The sequence below is a fragment of the Erpetoichthys calabaricus genome, chromosome 11, assembly GCF_900747795.2.
Source record: "Erpetoichthys calabaricus chromosome 11, fErpCal1.3, whole genome shotgun sequence".
NCBI lineage: Eukaryota > Metazoa > Chordata > Cladistia > Polypteriformes > Polypteridae > Erpetoichthys > Erpetoichthys calabaricus.
Genome location: NC_041404.2, coordinates 75,933,631 through 75,956,644, shown reverse-complemented (window position 1 = coordinate 75,956,644; position 23,014 = coordinate 75,933,631). Strand labels below are relative to the sequence as shown.

General features: G+C 39.3%; 1 protein-coding gene across 7 annotated transcripts in view; it reads left to right on the top strand.

Annotated features, from left to right (window-relative positions):
- The window catches only part of iqsec2b (IQ motif and Sec7 domain ArfGEF 2b), a 398,254-nt gene that overhangs the window by 319,228 nt on the left and 56,012 nt on the right, over window positions 1-23,014 (top strand). Inside the window, exon 1 of one of the 7 annotated variants that reach the window (XM_028813378.2) lies at window positions 20,915-21,047. The exons of 5 other annotated variants lie outside the window; for them this stretch is intronic. In XM_028813378.2, the coding sequence (XP_028669211.1) occupies window positions 20,968-21,047 (80 nt within the window). In that variant the 5' untranslated portion in view covers window positions 20,915-20,967. Of the gene's footprint in view, window positions 1-20,914; window positions 21,048-21,085; window positions 22,064-23,014 lie in introns of those variants that run through there. One more of the 7 variants, XM_028813380.2, reaches the window with a different exon arrangement.

The window sequence follows — 23,014 nt, the reverse complement described above, 5'->3', positions numbered from 1 at the left end:
TCAAGCTGATAGATTTTCAGTACTTGTAACAACTTCTTCGGGCATGGATAACACACAAAGCCTTTTCATATAATGTTTAAAATTGGAGAACATTTTGAACCATGACACTATACAAAATTTTTCCTTATCGTCATATCCTTATGTTAACAATCCTGTTTAGTTCCCGGACTGAGATGAATATTGCAAAAAATGTTGATTTAGATTTTTTTATTCATCTATTTCTTTGTTGAATTTTGAATTTTGCATAATTATCAAGCTGGGAGGTCTCACTGTTAAAGCAATAAAGTTTTTGATCTAAACATCTGAATATTTAGAAGAGCTCATTATGATGTGGATCTTAAGAAGGGTGACATGGGTGAAGATACTAAGGTGATGTTCTAAGTCAGGGGTGTCCTACTCTGGTCCTGGTGGGCTGCAGTGGTTGCAGGTTTTCATTCTAACCATCTTCTTAATTAGTGAGTCATTTTTGCTGCTGATTAACTTGATTTGCTTTAGTTTTAATTGACGTGACTCAGACCCCTTAGTTTTTTCTTTTTCCTTAATGAGCAGCCAAACAATAATGAGACACAAAACAAGCCGCCACATGACCAGCTAATGCTGAAAATAAAGAAAGGTGAAGGTCTCGGTCATGTTGGTCTGCTCAGGTCACCAAAACATCTTGAACAGTCTTCTGTGGCAGAATGAGAGCATCAACAAGTCAGAATGTTCAATAATGGCTTTAATTAACAGCAAGAATTGGCTTCTCATTAAGAAACTGGTTGGAGTGAAATTGGCTGGAGTTTGATGTTCCAATTTAGCTGGTCATCTGTTGGCTCGTTTCACATCTAGTTTCTGTTTGGCTGCCATTTAATGAAGAAACAAATCAATTCAGTGGACTGAATCCTTAAAAATAGGGCTATTAAAGTGAAGGGAAAAGGAGTCAATTAGAAGTGAAAACTGCTTGCTGATTAGGAAAAGGATTAGAATGAAGACCTGCAGCCACTGCTGCCCACCAGGACCGAAGTTGGATACCCCTGCTCTAAGTGACCAGCCATCACAAAGTAACAGAGATGGAATTAACCCATAGCCAAACAATCTCTGCCATCAGTACTTTTTGTTGTAGCCATGAGGCCTCAGCCTTGATGTCTTGTGCTTTGGTTGTGGCAATGTGTTAACTCAGCCCAAACATTGTGATCTGTTAAAGTACTATTGATACTCTGACTGTACAGTTACATACCTGGTTTTGTATTCACATAGGTGCAGGTGTTTCCCACTGGGCCACCTGAGAGGTGAACTTTGCTCCTTCCCACTATGTGAGTGCAAAAGATAATCACCTTAGCTAACTGAGCCAAAGCAGAACACCCTCTGGTCAAGTAACTAGTTGGGCTTTTAAAAATGAGGCTATCTTTTGTGTAGCAGGCTGTCTGTTATAGTTATTAGAACATGAAAATTAATTGGGAAATAACATGTCAGCAGTACTCAAATGATAGCATTGATATTATGAAGTGCAGTGATAGAAGCATCTTTAAAACTGTAAAACTTATATGTAAAGCAAATTATAAATAGTTCCGTCTATTCATTATTGAATTCATCTAATCCATTTCAGAGCTTTAAGGTGTCAGGTTCCATACTGGCAGCATCAGAGCTTGGCAGGACCAAACACTAGACAGGACTACCAGTCTGCTGCATACACATTTCCACATTCGTAGAGAGACCTTTTAGAGTCTTTAGTCACCCTAATATGCCTGTGTTTGGAATGATGGAGGAAAACAAAACAAATAATGGAACATTGGACATGGAACAGTGATACAAAATTTACACAAACAGTGACCAGGCTGGGCTTTGACACTAGCTAACATCTGTATCACCATTTCTGATAAATATAGAAAGAGAGAAGAAACAATAATAAGTTAGATGAGAAATGACTTTGTCATTGTATGTGGGATGAGTTGCAACTGGATAGGATATAGAGAAAGGAGGAGATGATGAAGTTTGGAAACATTCAGGCAGTCACAATCATGTTGGGTGGAGATCCGAGAGTCAGTATAGAGAGCTACGAGAGAATGGACAGAACAATATACTTTATCAAGCTGTATGACCAGTCAGATTTCCTGGGATCTTTAGTGTTTCACTGTATTTCAAGTTGTACAAAAGTGTCTTCTTGGATATTAATTATACTTATTTATTAGCTGCCTTTGGATTATTTAACTGAATAATGCGTCAGCCACAGGCCATGTCAAAATATAGTAACAATAATTGACATGTCATTCTGATAGAACAACCCTGTTGCTTGTCCAGTGAACAGAAGCATCATGCACACACCATTTAAGAATAGATTATGAAATCACAGGGGAATATCTGTCAGCCTCACTGAGCCAATCTGTTACAGTTATGGGGCCAGGGATTTTACTGACCCTTACCAGAAACATCTCTCAAAGTCAAGCCTTTACATACATCACAAATATATGTAGCAGGTAATTGTGGCTAGGTATGGTTTAGATTGTAATTACATTAATAAATGTGTGGATTATGTTAACTTTTTGCAGTGGTCCACTGGTTACACAGTGTAGGTTGTATGCTTAATTTACTGCTTAATTCAGCTGAGCTCAAGAGAAAACATTTAAATACAAAAAGAAGAAAAATGCTTTTCTTTTTTACAAGTGTAGGTGGATGATGTCGTTATAGCAGTGTATCACCAATATATCCAAAAATAGCAGTAAGCTGTAATTTTAATGAAGCTGTGTCTTCTCTCTGTCAATGTCTTTTTCTTGCTCTCTCTCTAGTCCAGCTTCAATGCAGAATTCTCCAACAGAAACCCCTCAGTTTGTTGCCGCTCCCGCACTGCTTGCATATTTGCATATTTTCTAACCTTCTTATTCATGGTGTCTTGGCACTGCTTGCACATTGGAAATTTTTGTGTTACTTCACTTGTATTTGACTGTGTTATGTATGTACTGTAAAAGCAGAAAAAAAGCCTGGTAATAACTGTGATAACCGCTAGTAGACTGTCCAGGTGGTCAACATAACTTTTGTATCCAGTGTAACAGGTAGGGGATGCCATTCACTTGGCCCAGCAACCAAAATAAATCAGAATCAAATTTATTGGCCAAGTATGCACACATACAAATAATTTGACTCCGGTTTTGGTGACTCTCCAATTAAAAGTTACATAATCGATATACACACAACAGTTAATGACATACCTGAGACAAAAAAGCACAAGATAGAGAATGTAAATATATATACATTTATATATATATATACATTAATGAATTAATTATATATATACAGGTATATATATAGTAAAAGACGCTATATATGCGCCTGACCTGGCACAGGCTCACAACGGAGGCACGCGTAAAATCAACAAAAGATATTATTTTCTTCATCTGAGGTCCATGTCCTCCCCGTGTCCCTCAGCCCTAACACAGTCCCAAAACACCAACACAATAAATCAAAATAAAGCACACCACACTCGTCTTCCTCCACCACTCCTCCCAGGCAACCTCGTCCTCCACCTCCCGACTCAGGCTCCCGAGTGGTGGCCGCTGGCTCCTTTTATTAGGCACCCAGAAGTGCTCCAGGTGCTTGATGGCCGGTGTAGCGAAAATACTGTCCACAAAAGCCCAGCGGTTCCCGCTGCAGCACCCCCTGGCGGCACCTGTGGAACCCAACAGGTCTGCACCAAACTCCAAGCACCATGAAGCCCTGCGGGAGTCTGAGGCACCACTGCAACCCAGGGAGGCTGCCATCCAGCATCCAGGGGGAGGTATTGGGTCTCCCATGCTTGCTCCCCTGGAACATATGCTGATGGGGCGTCCCGGTCAGGCAGGGGCCCCGGCCCTATATATATATATATATATATATATATATACAAGGGGGCTCCGCCCCCTGCTCGCTTCGCTCGCCTACCCCCAGCGTTTTGAACCCGTGTCCGCTGGGCAGCCACGTGTGAGGATGACGCACGTTTAATATGGAGCGTTCACCTGTGTCACTCTGGGGCCCCCCACTGTTAATACGGAGCTCCATCCGTAATATTATGCGGTGCATTGTGGACTACTGCGGACCCCGTAGTGTTTCCCTTTTCAGTTTGTATCTCGGTCAGTCGAGCTTTTGTTTTTGAAGCTTTTGAATTCCGGTCTTCATTATCTGTAACCTGCTGTCCATGTGTTTGGCCCCCTCGTTTAACCTGTTTATGACGTTTTACTTTGCTTTCTACTCTGTCTTTCATTTGTGATCTCTCTTTATTCTGCTTTTGTTTCAATGACACCTGGTCCATGGTGAATATATTTTCCCTTTTTCGAGTAATAATTTTCATTTGTTTGCGATACTGTGATGTTTATGGTACTGTTAATAATGCAGCACTGTAATGTGATTCACCTATGCTGTATAGATTGGACGTGTGAGGATGACGTATGTTTAATACGGAGCGTTCGCCCGTGTCACTGTGGGTCTCCCCACTGTTACTATGAAGCTCTTTCCGAACTATTGTGCGGTGCATTGTGGAGCATTGCGGACTCTGTAGTGTTTCCCGTTTCACTTCGTATTTCGTTTAGTCGAGCTCTTTCTTTTTGGAGCAGTGCCTGCCTGGTCTGCGGCATTTCAGACGCAGGTTGTAGGCGCCTGCGTTCATTAATTATATCTAGGCAGGCACGTGTTTGTATCTCGGTCACTCGAGCTGTGTCGTGTTGAATCCGTGCCTGCTTTGCCTACGCAGTTTGAGACGCGCGTTGTAGGCGTCCACGTTTATTAGATCTGTCCACGCGGGCTCGGTGTTGAAGCTGTGTTAGTTGTTGAGCTGTTTGGTTTTGGAGCCGAGACAGTTTTGCTTCCGCGGTTTCAGACGCGTGTCCGTACCATCTCGGGTTTGTCCCCGTTCTTTAATCCCTTTATAAAGTTTTACTTTGTTTCCTACTCTGTCTTTTATTTCTGACCTCGCTTTATCCCGCTTGCGGCATGTCAGACGGTTCGTAGTCTCTCTCGTTTTACTCTGGGCAGGGGGGCTTTGCTCTGTAACCTGCTCTCCATGTGTTTGTCCCTGTTCTTTAACCTCTTTATGACATTTTACTTTGTTTCCTACTCTGACGGTTCGTAGCCTCTCCCGTTTTGCTCTGGTTTGGGGGGGGGGGGGGGGGGGGTTGGGGGGTAGGGGGGTAGGGGGGTTGCTTTGTGTGGCGCCTGCGCACTATGTCTTTTGCGTCCACGGGCAGGTCCCTGCGTCCATATCCGGTTTACCATTCTCGTTTAGTTTGTTTCCTACTCTGACGGTTCGTAGTCTCTCCCGTTTCACTCTGGGGGGGGGGGGGGGGGCTTTGTGTGGCAATTGCACACTATGTCTTTTGCATCCATGGGCAGGTCCCTGCATCCATATCCGGTTTACCATTCTCGTTTAGTAATATGGATATACAGTGATCCCTCGCTATATCGTGCTTCGCCTTTCGCGGCTTCACTCCATCGCGGATTTTATATGTAAGCATATTTAAATATATATCGCGGATTTTATATGTAAGCATATTTAAATATATATCGCGGATTTTTCGCTGCTTCGCGGGTTTCTGCGGACAATAGGTCTTTTAATTTCTGGTACATGCTTCCTCAGTTGGTTTGCCCAGTTGATTTCATACAAGGGACGCTATTGGCAGATGGCTGAAAAGCTATCCAGCTAACTTTCTCTCTCTCTCTCTCTCTCTCTTGCGCTGACGTAGGGGGGTGTGAGCAGGGGGGCTGTGTGCAGCTGCTTCCTGAAGGACGTGCTGCACGGAGCTTCGCATACTTAAAAGCTCAAAGGGCACGTATTGATTTTTTTTATCTGTCTCTCGCTATCTCTCTCTCTCTCTCTCTCTCTCTTCCTGCTCCTGACAGAGGGGGTGTGAGCTGCCGCCTTCAACAGCTTTGTACCGGCGGTGCTTCGCATACTTAAAAGCCGTATTGATTTTTTTTTTGACTGCTTGCTTTGCACTCCTTTGAAAAGGAAGATATGTTTGCATTCTTTTAATTGTGAGACAGAACTGTCATCTCTGTCTTGTCATGGAGCACAGTTTAAACTTTTGAAAAAGAGACAAATGTTTGTTTGCAGTGTTTGAATAACGTTCCTGTCTCTCTACAACCTCCTGTGTTTCTGCGCAAATCTGTGACCCAAGCATGACATTCTAAAAATAACCATATAAACGTATGGTTTCTACTTCGCGGATTTTCCTACTTCGCGGGTGGCTCTGGAACGCAACCCCCGCGATGGAGGAGGGATTACTGTATATATATGTATGTGCATGGAAAGTGCAACTCTGAAAAGAAAAAAAAAACATATTAACAATATTTGAACATTATTACAAGACCCTGGGAGGCCTGGGGGATGAAACTAACCATTTATGAGCTTGATGGCCTGTCGGAAAAAAAACTTTTCTTGTGTCTCTTGTTTTGGCCTATATTAATCTATAATGCCTGGCTGATGGAAGAAGTTCAAAAAGGTTTTGGCCTAGGTGTGAGGGGTCAGTAAGGTGGGCAGACTGGCACCAGTGATATTTTCGGGAGACCTGATTATTTGATTTAGCCTTTTTTTGTCATGTTTAGTCATTGATCCGAACCACACTGTTATGGATGAGTTGAGAACAAACTGAATGACTGCTGTGGAAAACTGAATCAGCAACTCTTTTGGAAGGTTGAACTTCCTCAAGCTGTCGCAGGAAGTACATTTGCTGTTGTGCCCTTTTTATGATGGATCCTACATTGATCTCACATTTCAAGTCCTGGGAGATTACACATCCCAGAAACCTGAAGGTTTCCACAACTTTCAGAGCTGTATTACATATGAGAGAGGGGATAATATTGTGGGACCACTCCTAAAATCCACTGTCATCTACACAGTTTTGTGAAATGTGAAAGATGGTGAGTTAAACAATAAAATGGTGTGTTTACTAATGAGATGTAATAAACAGCATTAAGGACATGGTGTGAGGGTCTGTGTCTTTTTTTTTTTTTTTAAGAAAGGACCAGAAGATGAAAGTGCCAAAATGGGGACAAGTAATTCTTAATAAGAAGGATAGAGGGTGGTCAGTACATGAAGAGACAAACTATAAAAGGCAGTTAACTAAACCCAATGCACAAATCACAAAACTAAGTCTAGAAAATGTATTAAAGCACCTAGCATTAAAGAGGAAAGAGCTCTGGAGTAATGAAGATTATCCAAATCAAGGATGCCTGTAACATGCTTGCTGAAATTTTTATAATATTGTGATCTGGTAGCAACAGGATGCTGTTGTTAGAAACAATATAGCCAGAACCATGGTAAAACAATACAATATTGTAACGTTCACACCACTAAAATGTTGCCAATAAGATGTCATTAGAAATTATTAAAAAGTATCAAAATTCAAAATAACGATTAAGAATTAACAGAACCCATTTGAGGTGGTAGAGTAAGTCGAATCATAACAATCAGCTGTACAGGTTGTTGGGGACCACATGGCACAAAATAAACAATAACATAATAAAGAGCAAAAGCTGAACAGCCTTTTGGGGCCTAGTTGCACAAACTTGTACCTGTCTACTGAGTAGTGTGGCTACGCACCAGTTCCCATCAGCCTGCTTCTGACAGCACACTTACTGAAGTGATTAGAGAAGACTTTCATCTTGTAACATGGGACCACTTCTGTTGTTATGGCTGACCTCTGGCACTCCTGGAGCCATCTGGGCAGAACCAGGTGACCACAGGTATCCCTGCAGCGGTAAATCCCAACATTCCTGTAAAGGGCGAGTCCAACCCTTGGTAACTTGTTCATATTAAATAGCTGGAAAGTGTAATTGAGATGTAGTATTTCCTGCTGGTAGTTATGGTCTAACTCCTGTCTTGTACTTTGTACATCTGTCTGCAATCCTGCTCCAGACCAGGTCCTCTGCTACAACAGAAAGCAACAAACTTTTAAATGTTCCATCATAACAGAGTAGTACAGTGTTTACTGACCTACTTTAAGCTCCAAATTGCAATTATTTTCTCCTGTTGGAGTGTCAAACAAATTCCATTACCAAGTGTGAAATCTCATCCTCCATTATTGATCTATGGTCAAAGCACACATGACCGTATTTGTTTTACAAGCCTATTAGATCCTTGGGGAGAGCACAGTGAAATCACACCATGTCAAAAATTTTCAGTGGTGGGCCATGTATGATCTAAATACAAAACAGGCCTCCAAATATCTGAATTTAGCCTGGAAAAGCATGTTGATATCTTTAAGAACAGAACCACAGCTCTAGACCACTCCACAATTGGATTATATAGCTCCCTGGAAGGTTGCTGATGGGCATCTGAATCTGTGGCTTTTGTATTGTGGTTTACTATTAAGCAAACTCATATTTGATAATATTATCAGGGGATGCCAGGATAACAAGGTTTGAACAATAAGCGTGAGGACTGAAGCAATTTTCACTTGTTTTATTACTTTATAATTGAGTTTAATTTTTGCTACTATGACTAGAATATGTATTTGTGATAATGTGTGTTAAGGGTCTGTGGCAGTGTGCAGGTTTTTAATTTTAAACACAGTGTGTCTAGGGTTCTGCAGTTGTGGCCACAGGGTGTTCAGTGTGGAGGCAAGCTGAGTACCTGTTAACAGGCAGGTGATCGGCTCAGTTGTTCCACATTGGCAATCCGCAGATTGTAATTAGGATGCCACATCCACATTAGTATGAAAGGGCCCTGAGTGAGGTAAAAGGAGGAATTAAAAAAGGACAGAGCAGGAGAGCGGATGGTTTGTAAGAGCTTGAGGTTTTAGTTCAGTAGAAGACTGCTCCGCTCCAGTAATCAATCACCAGTAAGTAGAAAGTGCAGAGAGCTTATTAGGCTATAGATCACTAGAGCACTGAAGGAGGCAAGCATGGGGATGCTGGATCACTGACTGAGGTGAGAATCCGTGGCCACAATAATTGTTCATTGCATACCACAATCTGTTGTTTACATAGGAGCAATTCAGAGAGGACAATTAGATGATCATCTTTGAAATGTGAGAGAAAAACCTACAGAGACATTGGTAGAAAATACCAATTGTGAACAAACAGTGCCATGCCCAGGGAGAAAACCCAGGTCTCTGGTGCTTTGAGGCAGTAATGCAATTATCACACTATTATTTATCTTTAATGCCATGTTTTGATTTAGGAGTTCATTAATTAATTCAAGTTTAAGTACAAGTTCAAAGTTGTTGTCACATGTAATATATGTGAAATTCTTACCTACGTTGGTCGTATGATCAACATGAAATATGTTCTTGCTACTCTGTGGCACCATGATGAGTAGATTCTGCCAAAACCAATACAGGATTGGAGTGGCTAGCTTGTTTGTCAAGGATGGTGATCATTTGGTTGGGTTAGGTGTATTTATTCATGTATTTACATTTTTTGTCATATTTTCAGAATATATGTTATGATGAATGAATACATGGAATGAAGTGGTGATAATGCTACTATTTAACTGCATTATTTGTACCATCTGTGTATATGATTAATCCTCTTTATGTCTAAAGTTATATTTAGACTAGGTTTTAAGCATCACAGTGTTTTGGAATTACTTATTAAAAGAAAAATAGTCATATGCAAGGTCATCTGTTTCAGTTTTATTTGTAATAGATGTCATGTTTAAGAATGATTTCCTTTTAAATTCCTCAAAGAATAGTGTATAAGCCTATTGGGTGATTCTGAATTGGCTCCCATGTTAATATGATTTTGCATGTGTGTGAGTGGGCCCTACGATGAACTGGCTGCTAGCCCAGGGTAGGTTCCTATGTTGTATCTGATGTTGCTGGGATAGACAATGGCTACTCTGATTTGGATTTGGTGAGTTTTGAGAATGTTAATTATGTTACTATATAGTGTTCACATGTTTGTTCACAAACAATTATGGAGGTAAATACCAACATTAGAGTTTCCAGTTGAGCTTCTTACCTGTGACAGAGATTATTTGGCAGTTATATGTGGTTATGTTTAGTGACACAAGCACATGAAAGCACAAAATGATTAAAAGTGTTGACAAAGTCCTCAGTGTGCAGTATTGTTCCTCGCCATTAGTTATAGCTGTGACATATTCATCTGCATCAATATTAGCTTGCTTTATTGGTAAGTAAAAAACATTAGGCATGAGGTGAAAATTAATTGACATTCAATTGAAAAGGAAAGGCTGGGGTTGTGTTTGCTTGTTAGTATTTGCAGAGTTACCATAAGACCACCATGACCCAAGTCCTACCTGTACAAACAATTTCTTGTTAACAAATATATCTCATCAAAAATGAGACCTAATGTTCTTGTCCACGTTGATGCTCGCCTTACATTACCAAAAGCTATGTGCATCCAGCTCTTATTGAATCCACCTCATTCAGTTCCATTTGCCATTACAGGGCAACCAGGTAAAACTAGGAAAAGCTTGGAACATATACAAGTAGTAATACAGTGGAACCTCGGGTCACAACCGTCATTTGTTCCAAAACTCTGGTCGCAACCCGATTTGGTCATGACCTGAAGTAATTTCCCCCATAGGATTGTATGTAAATACAATTAATCCGTTAAAGACCGTACAAGCTGAATGTAAATATTTTTTTTAAAGATTTTTAAGCACAAAAATAGTCAATTATACCATAGACTGCACAGCATAATAGTAAACTAAATGTAAAAACATTGAATAACACTGAGAAAACCTTAAACAGAGAAAACTAACATTGCAAGAGTTTACACTAATAGCCTTACGAACCGATCGCTGTAAATACTTTTTTTTAGTGAGTTTTAAGCACAGGGAAAAAAAAGGAACATTTGAAAAATCTGTAATTTATACAAAAACTAACCATAAACAACCAAGAAAACTAACCTTTCATGAGTCGAGTTCTGCCATGAAGGAAGTGAGGAGTAGGGAATCCATTCCCAGACGGGTTTATCCATTCCCGGGAATTCGGGAATCCTGCATTTCATTCCCGGGAATCCCGAGCTCCCAGGTATGACACAGTGCACGGGCATCTCACATGTGAATGGTTTTAGAATGACCAACACTTATTTTTAATAAAACTACTGCAATATGTTGACACAAATAAAAGACTAACCTTATCTACAAGCAGTTTATGCTGTCATATAAGTACATGTATCTTTAATTGTGGTAATAAGAGTGTGTAGAAAGCACAACGTCCTCACAGGTGGTGCAGTGGTAGTGCCGCTGCTTTGCAGTAAGGAGACTGTGGAAGATTGTGGGTTCGGTTCCTCCCTATGTGGATAGTGCTTTCAATACTGAAAAAAGCGCTATATAAATGAATTATTATTATTAATGTGTCCAGCTTGCGGTCATCCATGCGAGAGTGCACCTTCATGCAGAAGTACGCCAGCCACTGAGAAAGCATGCTCTGCCTCCACTGAAGTAGGTGGCACAATCATCACATACTGATACACTTATTCTAAACAACGCCCGCGCTTGTTGTTGCGCTGAAACACCGCCATTTCAGCTTTTACTGATGCATCCAGTTTCTTGTCATCATTCTGTGATGGCAAGTTTCTTGGCACAGATAATGCGGATGCAACAGACTGACGCATTGCAATTTCAAGTTGCTGTTCAAAGCTGTTGTCTGATGAAGTGCAAGCTGCAGCAATGGTGCCACCTTAATTATTTTCAACTATAACTCTGTTATTTCTTGATCGATTTTTACACTTTTACACGCTATATATGCGAGCTTGGCCATACCCGTTTCCCCGGGAATTACAGCAGTTTCATTCCCGGAAATGCAGGAATGAAAAATGTCCAGGAATCCCGGGCTGCCGATTACCGAATGGATTCCCTAGTGAGGAGGAACTGGGTGAGAGGAGATTACAGTTTTGAGGTAAAGTCCCTCTGCGCGATGCACGTCTGACCGAGAACAATGTACTGTACAGGTACAGGGAGAGACTGAACACATGCGTAAATCACCGGCACGTACGAACTGGAAGGGAAACGAAATAGAGCACAAAGAGTTCACAGCAAATGCACAGGGAGAGACTGAACACGTGCGGAAATCATCGGTGCGTACAGACTGGAAGGGAAACTGGCTTGTTCGTCACCCGAGTGTGTGGTCGTGAACAGATGTAAAAGTTTGGCAAACTTTTTGGTCATAACCTGATTTGTACGTGTCCAGAGACGTTCGTGACCCGAGACGTTCGTGACCCAAGGTTCCACTGTACCTGGGTATATTTTGTGTGGTTTATCCTTTAAGTCTGTCTTCATTAGTCTTAAGACTTTCATTTCACTGTGTAGATGTTGACAGCTAACAGTAACTTGTTTATTCTAATTAACCAGGGCTATGGAGTCGGAGTCGGAGACAATTTTGGGTACCTGGAGTCAGGGATGGAGTTGGCAAAAATGTACCGATTCCAACTCCTAATACATTTAAATTGTAATGAAAAAAAATACAGCAAGTTCAAATGTCTCATTTCACAAACAATAGTCATAATTATGTACTTCTTTCATGTAGGAATAAAACCCAGTGCATAGTTGTGTTACTACTAGTGTGAAGTTCAGCTGAGCTATTATACAACCTGACATTCACATATTGTAATCTGGATTATAGTACATTACAAAAAGTGTTTTCATTTTATTTCAGACTAGGGGGCCCAGTCCCCTGCTCGTTTTGCACGCCCACCCCCAGGTTTGGTTTACCAGATAAGCAATTTAAAGAGATTGTTATTTTCATGGGAATTGCTACATATGCATTATTTTCATTTTTACTTTAAAACTTTTGTAAAAACAATATTTGTCCTTTAATTCCTGCCCCGGACAGCAGCTGTCCTTCTGTCTCACTGCTTTGTCTCGCATGACATTAAAGTGTCTCTCGCGGGACGTCAAATCGTCTTCCAAGAAGATCATGTCTTGTCTCCCTGGTCACCCTGCCAAGATTTTTTTTATAATAGAGAGATTTAATGTGTTTAACAAGTTCATTTGAGTGTAAACAAGTGTAATGATGTAGGTGGAGGTGTCTGCTATGGCTTGATATGTGTTCAGGGGTTCTTGTCTTTTGTTTAAACTGGCCAATACGGTAGAGAGTCAGCTTCCTAGCCAGTAGTTCTGTGGTTAAATGACATGTATGTTACCTTCCTTCAATCAACATGGAAAGTACATTAGCATATTAAATACAGAGGAGTCGGAGTCAGAAATACCGGAAACTAAGGAGTCGGAGTCGAAGGATTTATCTACTGACTCCATAGCCGTGTTATTAACGAATAAGCAAGGATGTTTAGTTATGAGAAGTCAAGCCCGAATTAAGACCCCACAGTCCCCTAGATGTGCAGTCCCTTTGGAGCTAAGTCTGTTAAAGTGGCCTAGCTCATTATCAGAGAGTTGATCATACTTTTAACAATGCAGCACACAGACACCCAGTAGTTTAATGCTGCATGGTTTTTCCCACTCTTGTGTTTGGTACATGGTGGCTTGATTGTTTCATCCAGTGGGGAGGGTAGTGATCTCTATTGGTCATTTCGGCGCAAACATTTTTACCATTTCATCAACAAGTCCTCCTTGGTCATTTTGACCCGTGAAGTCTACATCACTTCATTGTCCCCCTCAGTCAGTTCGATGCTTGGAGCCTATTTCGTTTCATTGAACTAACGGTATGGGGTCCCACTTTGTCATTTTGGCCCATAGAGACTAGATCATTTCATCATGCTGAGGGCGGGTGAATTAGTGGAAAGACCCCCTGATATTCTCAAAATACCCTTCCTTAAAAAATAACTAAATATGCTTTCTACTCTTTAATATTTCCTTTAACTATTTAATTTCTGGTAATGTTTGGAAACAGGAAGGCATTTTAGAAATTATTATTTATGGATTGCCGCCCAATTAAAACTTAAGATCTCTGACAGCTATTCTGTGCTTGTAGTTCACTTTAATGACTTGTCTTGTAATATAGTGAGGTCTGCAGTGCTTTTCTGAAAAATAGAAGGAGGAAAAATACAAAGCAGATGAGATTTTTTCAAAACTGGACCTTGGCTAAATGCGTCAGCCAATTAGACTATTTTGCTTGGAAATGCCTTAGGAAGTCAGACTAACAAGCCAGAGATGGAATATAACCGAAAACCCATTGAAACATATTGTAGTTTTATCTCACTTTATGGTGGGAACTTTATTGACCATGGGAATTTAGGATTTTGATTAACTAAATCATCATTCATGTAAGATGCATCAAAACTGACCATCAAGTGCACCCAATTACTACCCTAGTAAATAATTAATGAAGTTTTGGCTTAGATGCCTGAGGGCCCTCTAGTGGTTATATTAACATCATTTGCACTATTAATCTGACATTGCATAGATATTTCCCATTTATTTATGCAACGGCCTAGGCTCACTTAGATGCAGTTTCCTGTATGAAAGCTATATAAAATTGTAAAGGAGAAAGTCAAGGTCAGGTAAGATGTTGGCCTGTACTGTAAATTCTTGGAATAATGTTGTGGTTTAGCCACTACAAAATGGAGAGATGAAAATGTGGAACCACTTATTGTCAACCACTTACTGTTATTTGGCATGGATTAAGCTGGCAAATAGCACCACATAATTGTTGTTGAAGAAATTAGACATCTCAATAAATGTGTTTTCGTGACATTACCCTTAGCGTTCATATAACATTAACTTATTAATAAGTGAAAACTGACAGATGAAAATTAAAAAAGGGCAAAAACATTTTTAAAATTTAGTTATACATTGTATATGACCGTGACAAACAGGTGATCACAGACTAAAACTAGCATTAGTATACAGTATAGACGGAGTGGTGGCCCTGAGGCTAGGGATCTGCACTGGCAATTGGAAGGTTGCCGGTTCGAATCCCGTAAATGCCAATAGGGACTCTGCTCTGTTGGGCCCTTGAGCAAGGCCCTTAACCTGCAATTGCTGAGCGCTTTGAGTAGTGAGGAAAGTGCTATATAAATGCAAAGAATTATTACAACACATAAACTTTGATATATTTTAATATCATACATCCTACAATGATCTTTACAATGTATTATCATTCCTATAATAAATGAATTACTAAACAGAAAAAGAAATGTCTATTGTGATAGACTGACAACGAATATCACATAGATTCCTGTTTTATGAATGTTCTTTCTTACATTATACAACAATGGATGCTACACATATAGAAAACTGAACTGATGAATAAACTAAGCTTTTATTTTCTGTTTTTCATTACTTGATCTATGTCTTCCCACCCTGGTATCCCTCCTCAGGATAAAGTGGGTTTGAAAGATGGATGGATGGATGGATGGATGGATCTGTCTCTTATTATTGTATTGTATGATAAAACAGCTAATTACAGCAATTTTACTTTATAACAGGTTTGATCTTTATAAATCTTAAAAAAATGTAGTTACAACATAGCCAAATCTCATACTTCCTAGGGGATCTTCAGAATTATTGTCTGCCTTTGCAGATGTGTGGCTTCTGGTTTTGGAAGGATTCCCCAATTTGAATGGCAGTTTGTGTGCCTGTCTCTGAATTGCTTTATCTTGTCATCCCCAAGCTCCCCTACTGAGACTTTTTGTGATAATAACACTCAGACTGTAATTACGAGAACAGCTCAGGGATTAGTACTGAATTTGCATATCATCTCATTATAATTATTGCACTTGCTCAGTGCGAGTTCTGCTTACTGGCTCTATAATACTTTGAAAAGAGAGCAACATCTATTTGGGAATGACTGTACATCACAAGTTCGAAATGCCTAAAAGATGCAAGTATTTAGAACAAAGTGAGTTAATGTTGTTACAGATTTGTCATTTACAGTCTACAGGTCTGAACAAACTGATCAAAATGTCTGCTGATATGATGAAAGTAATCAAAGTTGTTATAATTCAAGATCTGCACTTAAGAGCAAAACTATAAGAGCGGATATCAGAGCAGAAGCAAGGAAAAGTGCAAAATGTTTTTTTTAATTGTAATTTCATATTTTGTCTTCTTGAAATAAATCATCTATGAGCTCTTTGGACCGTCATGAAATTTTAAAATATCCTTTACTGCCAATTCTTTCTATTTGTTTTTGATATTTTATGCAGCTTTCAGATGTATAGGTACTAATCACACTATTTTATATGTTAAAAAATTTTAAGTTAATGAAACACATACTTAAGACAAGCAATCTACTGATGTTGTTTTTCAGGGACATCTGCTTTTTTGCGGTATTATATTTGGGGGCTTTAGAGCAGCATAATACTTTTTCAGAGCTGCCTTTATTTTTAAATCACTTCAGCTTTTTGTGTTTTGATGGGATCCCCATTGTTGCCAGTGTTTTCCCTCTGCTTTGTATTGTGATATCTTGTGGAGCACAGTGGGTTAAGAGGACAGGGAAGTATTACTACAGTACCTGCTTTGTGTCAGGGGTATGCAAATCCCCTAAACCACTGAACTATCAAAACAATGAAATGCCAGCATTCCTCAGTTACACTCGTTCAAACCTCTAGCCAACCCTGATATTTGTTAGTAATATGTCAGAAAGCACCCTTTCACGGCATTTCCAAGCAATGCCAGTGTCAATTAGAGGTTACGTCAGAACAAGTGAAACAAGTTTGTTTTACAACCAGTAAAACAGCATTACTTCTGAATAAACCCTAACACTGTGTCATAGTTTTATATCATCTAAGACAAATAAAAAGCCTAGCAATTTACATTATGTGCAAAATGTTTAGGTGGAGCAGTGGATAGAAACCCAGCCTTGTTACTGTGCACAGTTTGCCTATTCTCCCCATGTGTATGTGGGTTTTCCCTAGATATTCTTTTTTTCCTGACATACCTCTAAAACATGTGCATTAGGTTATTTGACATCTCTGAACTGAGCCCCTCTGAGTAAGTGTGGGGGTATTTGTGTGTGTGTGAAGGTTATAAGAGATAGGGCAGTGCCGTTCCCATAGCTGATTGCTTCCTTGGACTCTGGCTGTCACATGACCCTGAAACAGATTATCATAAGTGGTTTTGAGAAAATATGCTATATTGAAAATGTACTCACTGTGAACAAATAAGCTGAAAACAAATTGTGGAATTTTTTAATTAATTTATAGTGAATTTCTCCTCAGGGATCTATCTATCTATCTATCTATCTATCTATCTATCTATCTATCTATCTATCTATCTATCTATCTATCTATCTATCTATCTATCTATCTATCTATCTATCTATCTATCTATCTATCTATCTATCTATCTATCTATCTATCTATCTATCTATCTATCTATCTATCTATCTATCTATCTATCATTGTACATTAACTGGCATGGATTTGTGTGTCAGTGGGCCCTGTGATGGACTGGTAGCCATTCAGACCTAGCACTTAATGGTACTTGGAGGGACTGAGATCAGAAAGTTCAGGAAGTGGGTGCATGACTGAATGAATAAACTGCATTAGGTAAGAGTTGCATTAATGGAGAAGTCTGAGATGGATGCCTAATCAGCTTATTTTTCATACAGAAGGAAAAGTCAGTAGCATATTAAAATCACTCACATCTGTTTGTATCTTTTTTTAAAAAGTTACCATAGTGTAGTTATTCTGTTAAATACTTGTCACTTTTACAGGAGAAATGTATTATTCCTACTGGAGAAAGCAAAGACCCTTGGTACAATGGTATAAATATTACAGAAGATGCACTAATTGGATTTTCGTCTGCATCTTTCAAAAGGAAAGTCACATACACTTTTCTCTCTGTTATCTAAAAAAATCCTGGGACAAGATGAAACTTTTTAGCCTGGGACGAGACAACACTTTTTCAGAGAAATAATTTCATGTCCCGCAAGAAGAGACATTGTGCCAAGAGATTTAAGTACGCCTGGGGACGTAAATAAAAGACAAAGAGTAAATGACAAAATAGAACATCGTAAAGAGGTTCAACAAAGTTGGCGCAATACACATGCAGAGCAGGTTACAGATTATGAAAGTATTAAAAATCGAAAGTTTCAAGAAACTGATAGTCAAGATCCCATTAGCACTAATATATGGAAATTATTACTCTGTGAAATAACGGAACAGTGAAAACAGACAAATATATGGACTTAGGTGATATGATAGAAGTATGTAGATATTGTTCGGATGTAAACTTTAAGTCGGAGACTTGTAGATCGTCTAATTCATCTTCCCATCGGGGAAAAGTAGTGTTTCTTCCCAATGAAGAGGTGTATCCGCGAGAATTGAAAGATTTGTTGTTTGGTGAAAGTGAAATCCACATACGCGAGCGGCAGAGACGCGAAGTGGCTGGTGCATAGTGCTGGCCGGGGGGGGGTTGGCGAGCGAAGCCCCCTAGTCTTACCATATGGAAAAAGCACACCTCTCATTTTCTTTCAGCAGTTGTCATTATTCACTACTGTGGAAGCAGCTGTTTCTTTGCAGTGGATCTATCACAACACAGATCAGCTCTGCAGTGGAAACCATCTGATACACTCCTTCATGATGTGCTATTTTGCACTAAGCAGGATTAATATTAGTGGGACGAGTGGCTTTAGGATAGGAAAAATACTAATCATATAAAGATCAATATACTGATGAGGCAGATGTGGAAATAATGATGTTCAGGTATACGTATCAAAGCAAATATGTAAACATAAACAAAGAGCAAGATTAAAAACCAAGATGCTCACAAAACTAGGGAGTGAAAGGCAACATGCATCATTGGAACAGCCTTAGTTAACTGCAGCATTATTTCATTATTATTGTTATAACAAAAGTGAGGTGTGGCAGTGGGCCTGATCAAGCATGACAGATAGAGCAGAGATTTCCTCTGTTTTCTATCAATCCTGTTGTTCTACAGTAACTTCTGTTCAAAATCCCATTGTTGGGGTATCTCTAAAAGTGACTCGTATAAAAAATGTAAACCAACTGTTAGGTACAAAATATAGAACACAAATAGACCTGGGATTAAAATCACACTGTCGAAGGATTATTGTGAGGAATTAAGATAACCAGGAGATTATAACATAAAAAAATCAAAGTAAAAAAGGAAACCAGGTCAGATTGAAAAATACAAACAATCATACAAACACAACATGAAGGCAAAATAAGAATCAATACTCGAAAATGAAACCTGGCACTGGGGTCATCTTATTCAAGAAGCTAACTAATGTTAGAAATTAAATTCAAAATGTTTTACCTACTGAGAAATAATGTGCAATTGGATTGCCACCATGTTTATATTGTCACATTCTGTGATATAACCAAGATTGCGATGACAATCACATGACACATCCTTCTATGCTGCATAAACAAAAAGACAGAATCAAAATTGTATCAAACTTTGTCTAATCAAGTAAGATTATCAAAAAAAACTAACTCAAAACAGATTCTTGGTGATAAAAAAATATAAACTAATCCAAAATACTCATTTAAATCAAACCTTTTTATCAGACCTAGCAAAATTATGCTTACGGGTGATTATGGGAGATTTTAATATTTACATATAGGGGAAAATAGACACTCTTGCCAAGGTATGTTTTTCAAAGTAGCTGAATTTGGGAGGATTTTGCCAGATAATTATTAGAGGTCTGAGTCATTATCATAATTACATTGGATCAGATTTGCATATAGTGTTAACATTGAAAACACTGAAATAGAGTTGCCCCACTGAAAGAAATTATCTCAGTGTGGACAAACAACACAACCTTCAGTTAATTCAGAATGCTGCTATAAGAATTATTACCAGAACTAGGAAGCATGACCGCGTATCTCCTGATCTTGAGTTTTTACACTGTTAACAAGTTAAACTTAGGGCTGATTTCAAAATCTTTCTTCTTACATATAAAGCCCCACTTATTTGTCTGAACCAAATCAGTATGCATATATAGGAGTGTACATTATAATTTCAAGATGCTTGTCTACTAAAGTTTCTAAAGATTAAGTAAACAATGGGGAGGTTGAGCTTTTACCTTCAGAGCTGGTCTTGGCTTTTAAACGCATTCATGAGGAATGCTTTTACAATGTTGAGTCTCACTTGTATGTGGAGATATCAGTGGCTGATCTCCAACAGACCCAATGTTTATAATGTGTATTGGATCCTAAGATAGGGCGAGGAGAGTGAGCAAAATGATGGAAGAAACTGTCACTAGTGATAAGCTGATGAGAGGGAATTGATCAGATCAGCTGTTATCAGAAAACCTGAACTATTAAAAAACAGTTTAAAAAACTGTTATTACTGATCTACTGGTGTGAAAAGAGTGATCAGGTCAGAGCAGATGTCTTTAAAGATCTGCAGATGTTACTAACAAAGTCATTTGAATTGTCATTAGCAATGCAAGGCTTTGAAAAATGAGGCTACATAGGCTGTCATTAGAGATGTCACTTGCAATCTGAAAAAACATTATTGGAAATGCACTCATCAACAATCTGGCATTTAAGCAGTGGATTAGAAATGTACAAACTGAACAAAGTGATCAGAGATCCTTGTTGTTTGGAATCTGGATGTTTAATAACGTGATGATCTGAGCACAATGGTCAGAACAGCTGTCCCTACGTGGTTGAAAAAGAATGAAAAAGAATCCAAATGACTTGTATAATTCTGGATTTCCAAAAAAGCAACTCTGACTTTAAAATTGTTTTCATCATCTGGAGATTTACATAGTAAGATCTGAGATTGTTGTTAGGGATGGCATGTGGAAATTTGTAAATGGGGATCAGAACTATAGTTATAGGAGATGTAGATATTGTATCTGAAGAAAGAGGCTGCAGCTTTAAGTGTCCTTTCCTTTCATGTCTGGATTCTGCAGGTTGTGTTTTTCTGCAGCGTTTTTTTTTTTTTTTTTTTTAATGCCCAGGAGATTTCAGTGAGGTGTGGCTTTGCATTTGTTTTCAGATTTTTTTTTTCTCCAGCTCCTTTGTAGGCACCGGCTGAAAGTTTAACCAGGACGTCCCATGGCCCTCCTCCTCCCCTTCCCTCCTCTCAGCTGACTCTGAGCAGGAAGCAGAGGAGCCATCAGCCCAGGCCTCAGGCTGGGAGAAAAAGCCACAGAGATTCAGGGAAATGTAGCAACACTTATGCTGTTGCCGGGGACTGTGTTTGTAGATACGGCCTCCCAGTGCTCTGAGACTCCGCCACGGGATTGTCGTACTCTCTGGTTTGTTTGCAGCTCTCACTTGCTACTTGCTTTTCTTCCACTGTTGCAGAACAGACCGGGCATTTTTGATGACACTGCATTTCCAGCTTCTGTGTCCAGCTAGCTAACAAAGTGACAGATAGTTTTAAGGTTCTCAGAGAAGGGAGGAAGGGACGTGTTATCCAGCTCTTGAAAGGAAGAGGCAGAAACAGAGACAAAGAAAATAAACAAGTAAGGATAAGGATGCTCTGATTAGTTTTAATTTTGTTTCTAATGGGTTTGAAAGTGAAAGTCTCTGCTTGTAATTTGTTCTCAAGTGCATGGGGAGCTAGTCATATGCCTGCTTTACTTGTAAAGATTATCTGTATTCGCTGCATCCTGTCTTGTGAGGCGTAGGACAAGCCAGCTTATTAGCATCAGTGTCTGTGAACACAGGCCCAGATACACCTGACCAGCAGGGAGCTGTGTGCAGGTGTTCTAGACAGAAAAGTGTACTTTTATATGTACTGTATTGTGTGAATTCCGTTTTGGTAATGCTAATAGTGGGGGCCTAGCTAGCAAGTGCTCTTTGAGATACAATGTGCCTGTGAAGCTGGCAAGCAGTGGGCACTTATTGCTTGTGGTAGACAGCGAGAAAGGGCATCTGTTTGTACGGATTAGCATGTAATAGAAACACTGATAACTTGTTTCCTGCTTCTGCTGGTAAGGCTGGCACTGTACTTTCTCATATAGAGCAGATCATTCTTTTCGCATTGGAGACATTTTCTTGTGCAAAATAACCGGATAAACGGACCAACACTTACCTATATGGGACAGAGAAAAAGGCAGCCCATTTGCTTCAGTCTGTTCACTGCTTCTGGAAGATAGACAGCCAGGCAGATTCCTCTCTTTGTGAGCAGGACTAACAGAGGTTACATTCTGTCTCTTTTTGTGGTGAGGGGCAGAGAGGCGAAGCTGCATGTGTTATTTAAGAAGTAGGCTGCTGTCATGAAGATAAAAAAGAAGAAGTCACTGCCTCCCCGGGCACATCTCTACATGTGAGTGTCCATCAGCTGCCAGTTTTTTAAATTGCTCTACCTAAGATTCAGCTTACACTGTTTTCACATGTTTTGTTTATAATGCTTGTGGTGAGCTGTAGTTGTGAATGCCAGGTGCCTCACGATGCTCATGGTGCGATTGCTCAACATACAAGGTAGAAGTCTATAATGAGGTGAGAACACTCAGAAGACTGTAACTGCCAGAGTTGTGACAGGATTCATCACCAGAACTTGGAGGCTTGCAGAGAGATGTTTCTGCACACAACTAGTAAACTGAATCACACACACATAGAGAGCAGGTAGTATAGAGAAGAATTTTGTAATACGAACTGGTCCTTATATCTGCAGTGATTTAGCACCACAGCAATCATAATAATTCAGTTTTTACTGGGTGATAATTCAGAAATGTTTAGCAATGGAAATGTAGCAAACATATAAATGTATATTATATAAACACACACATGTTCCTAAATGACTCACTGACCATTTGCAGACAACCTAAAGAGTGAGGAAAAAAAAAATTCCAACCACACCAAAAAGTTCAATAATGCTGCAAAAATCTTAGAAAACTGTGATGAGCTTCACATTTGATACTCAGAGAAGGCAATCCTAGTTGCAGTCTACAGCGGTTGCAGACTAATAGAGATGGTAATATGTCTGACTGCAAGTTACCAGCATTGTGTTACCTGTATCCTTTTTTCAACTCTTGATCTTATTTGTTTCATAAAGAAAAATTAATACAGAAAAATATTCATCGATATTATATAAGTAATATCAAAAGTTAAAAATGAATTGCTTAAACCTAAACTCCAAATCAAAACTATGTGATATCAAAAATCAACAAGTGTTTAAACTGAAAAATTCAATGTAGCTAGCATTGTTTACAATTAACATATATAGAAATTTGATATTTTTCCAACTGTGTTCGATTTAAATTATTTATTAAATAAA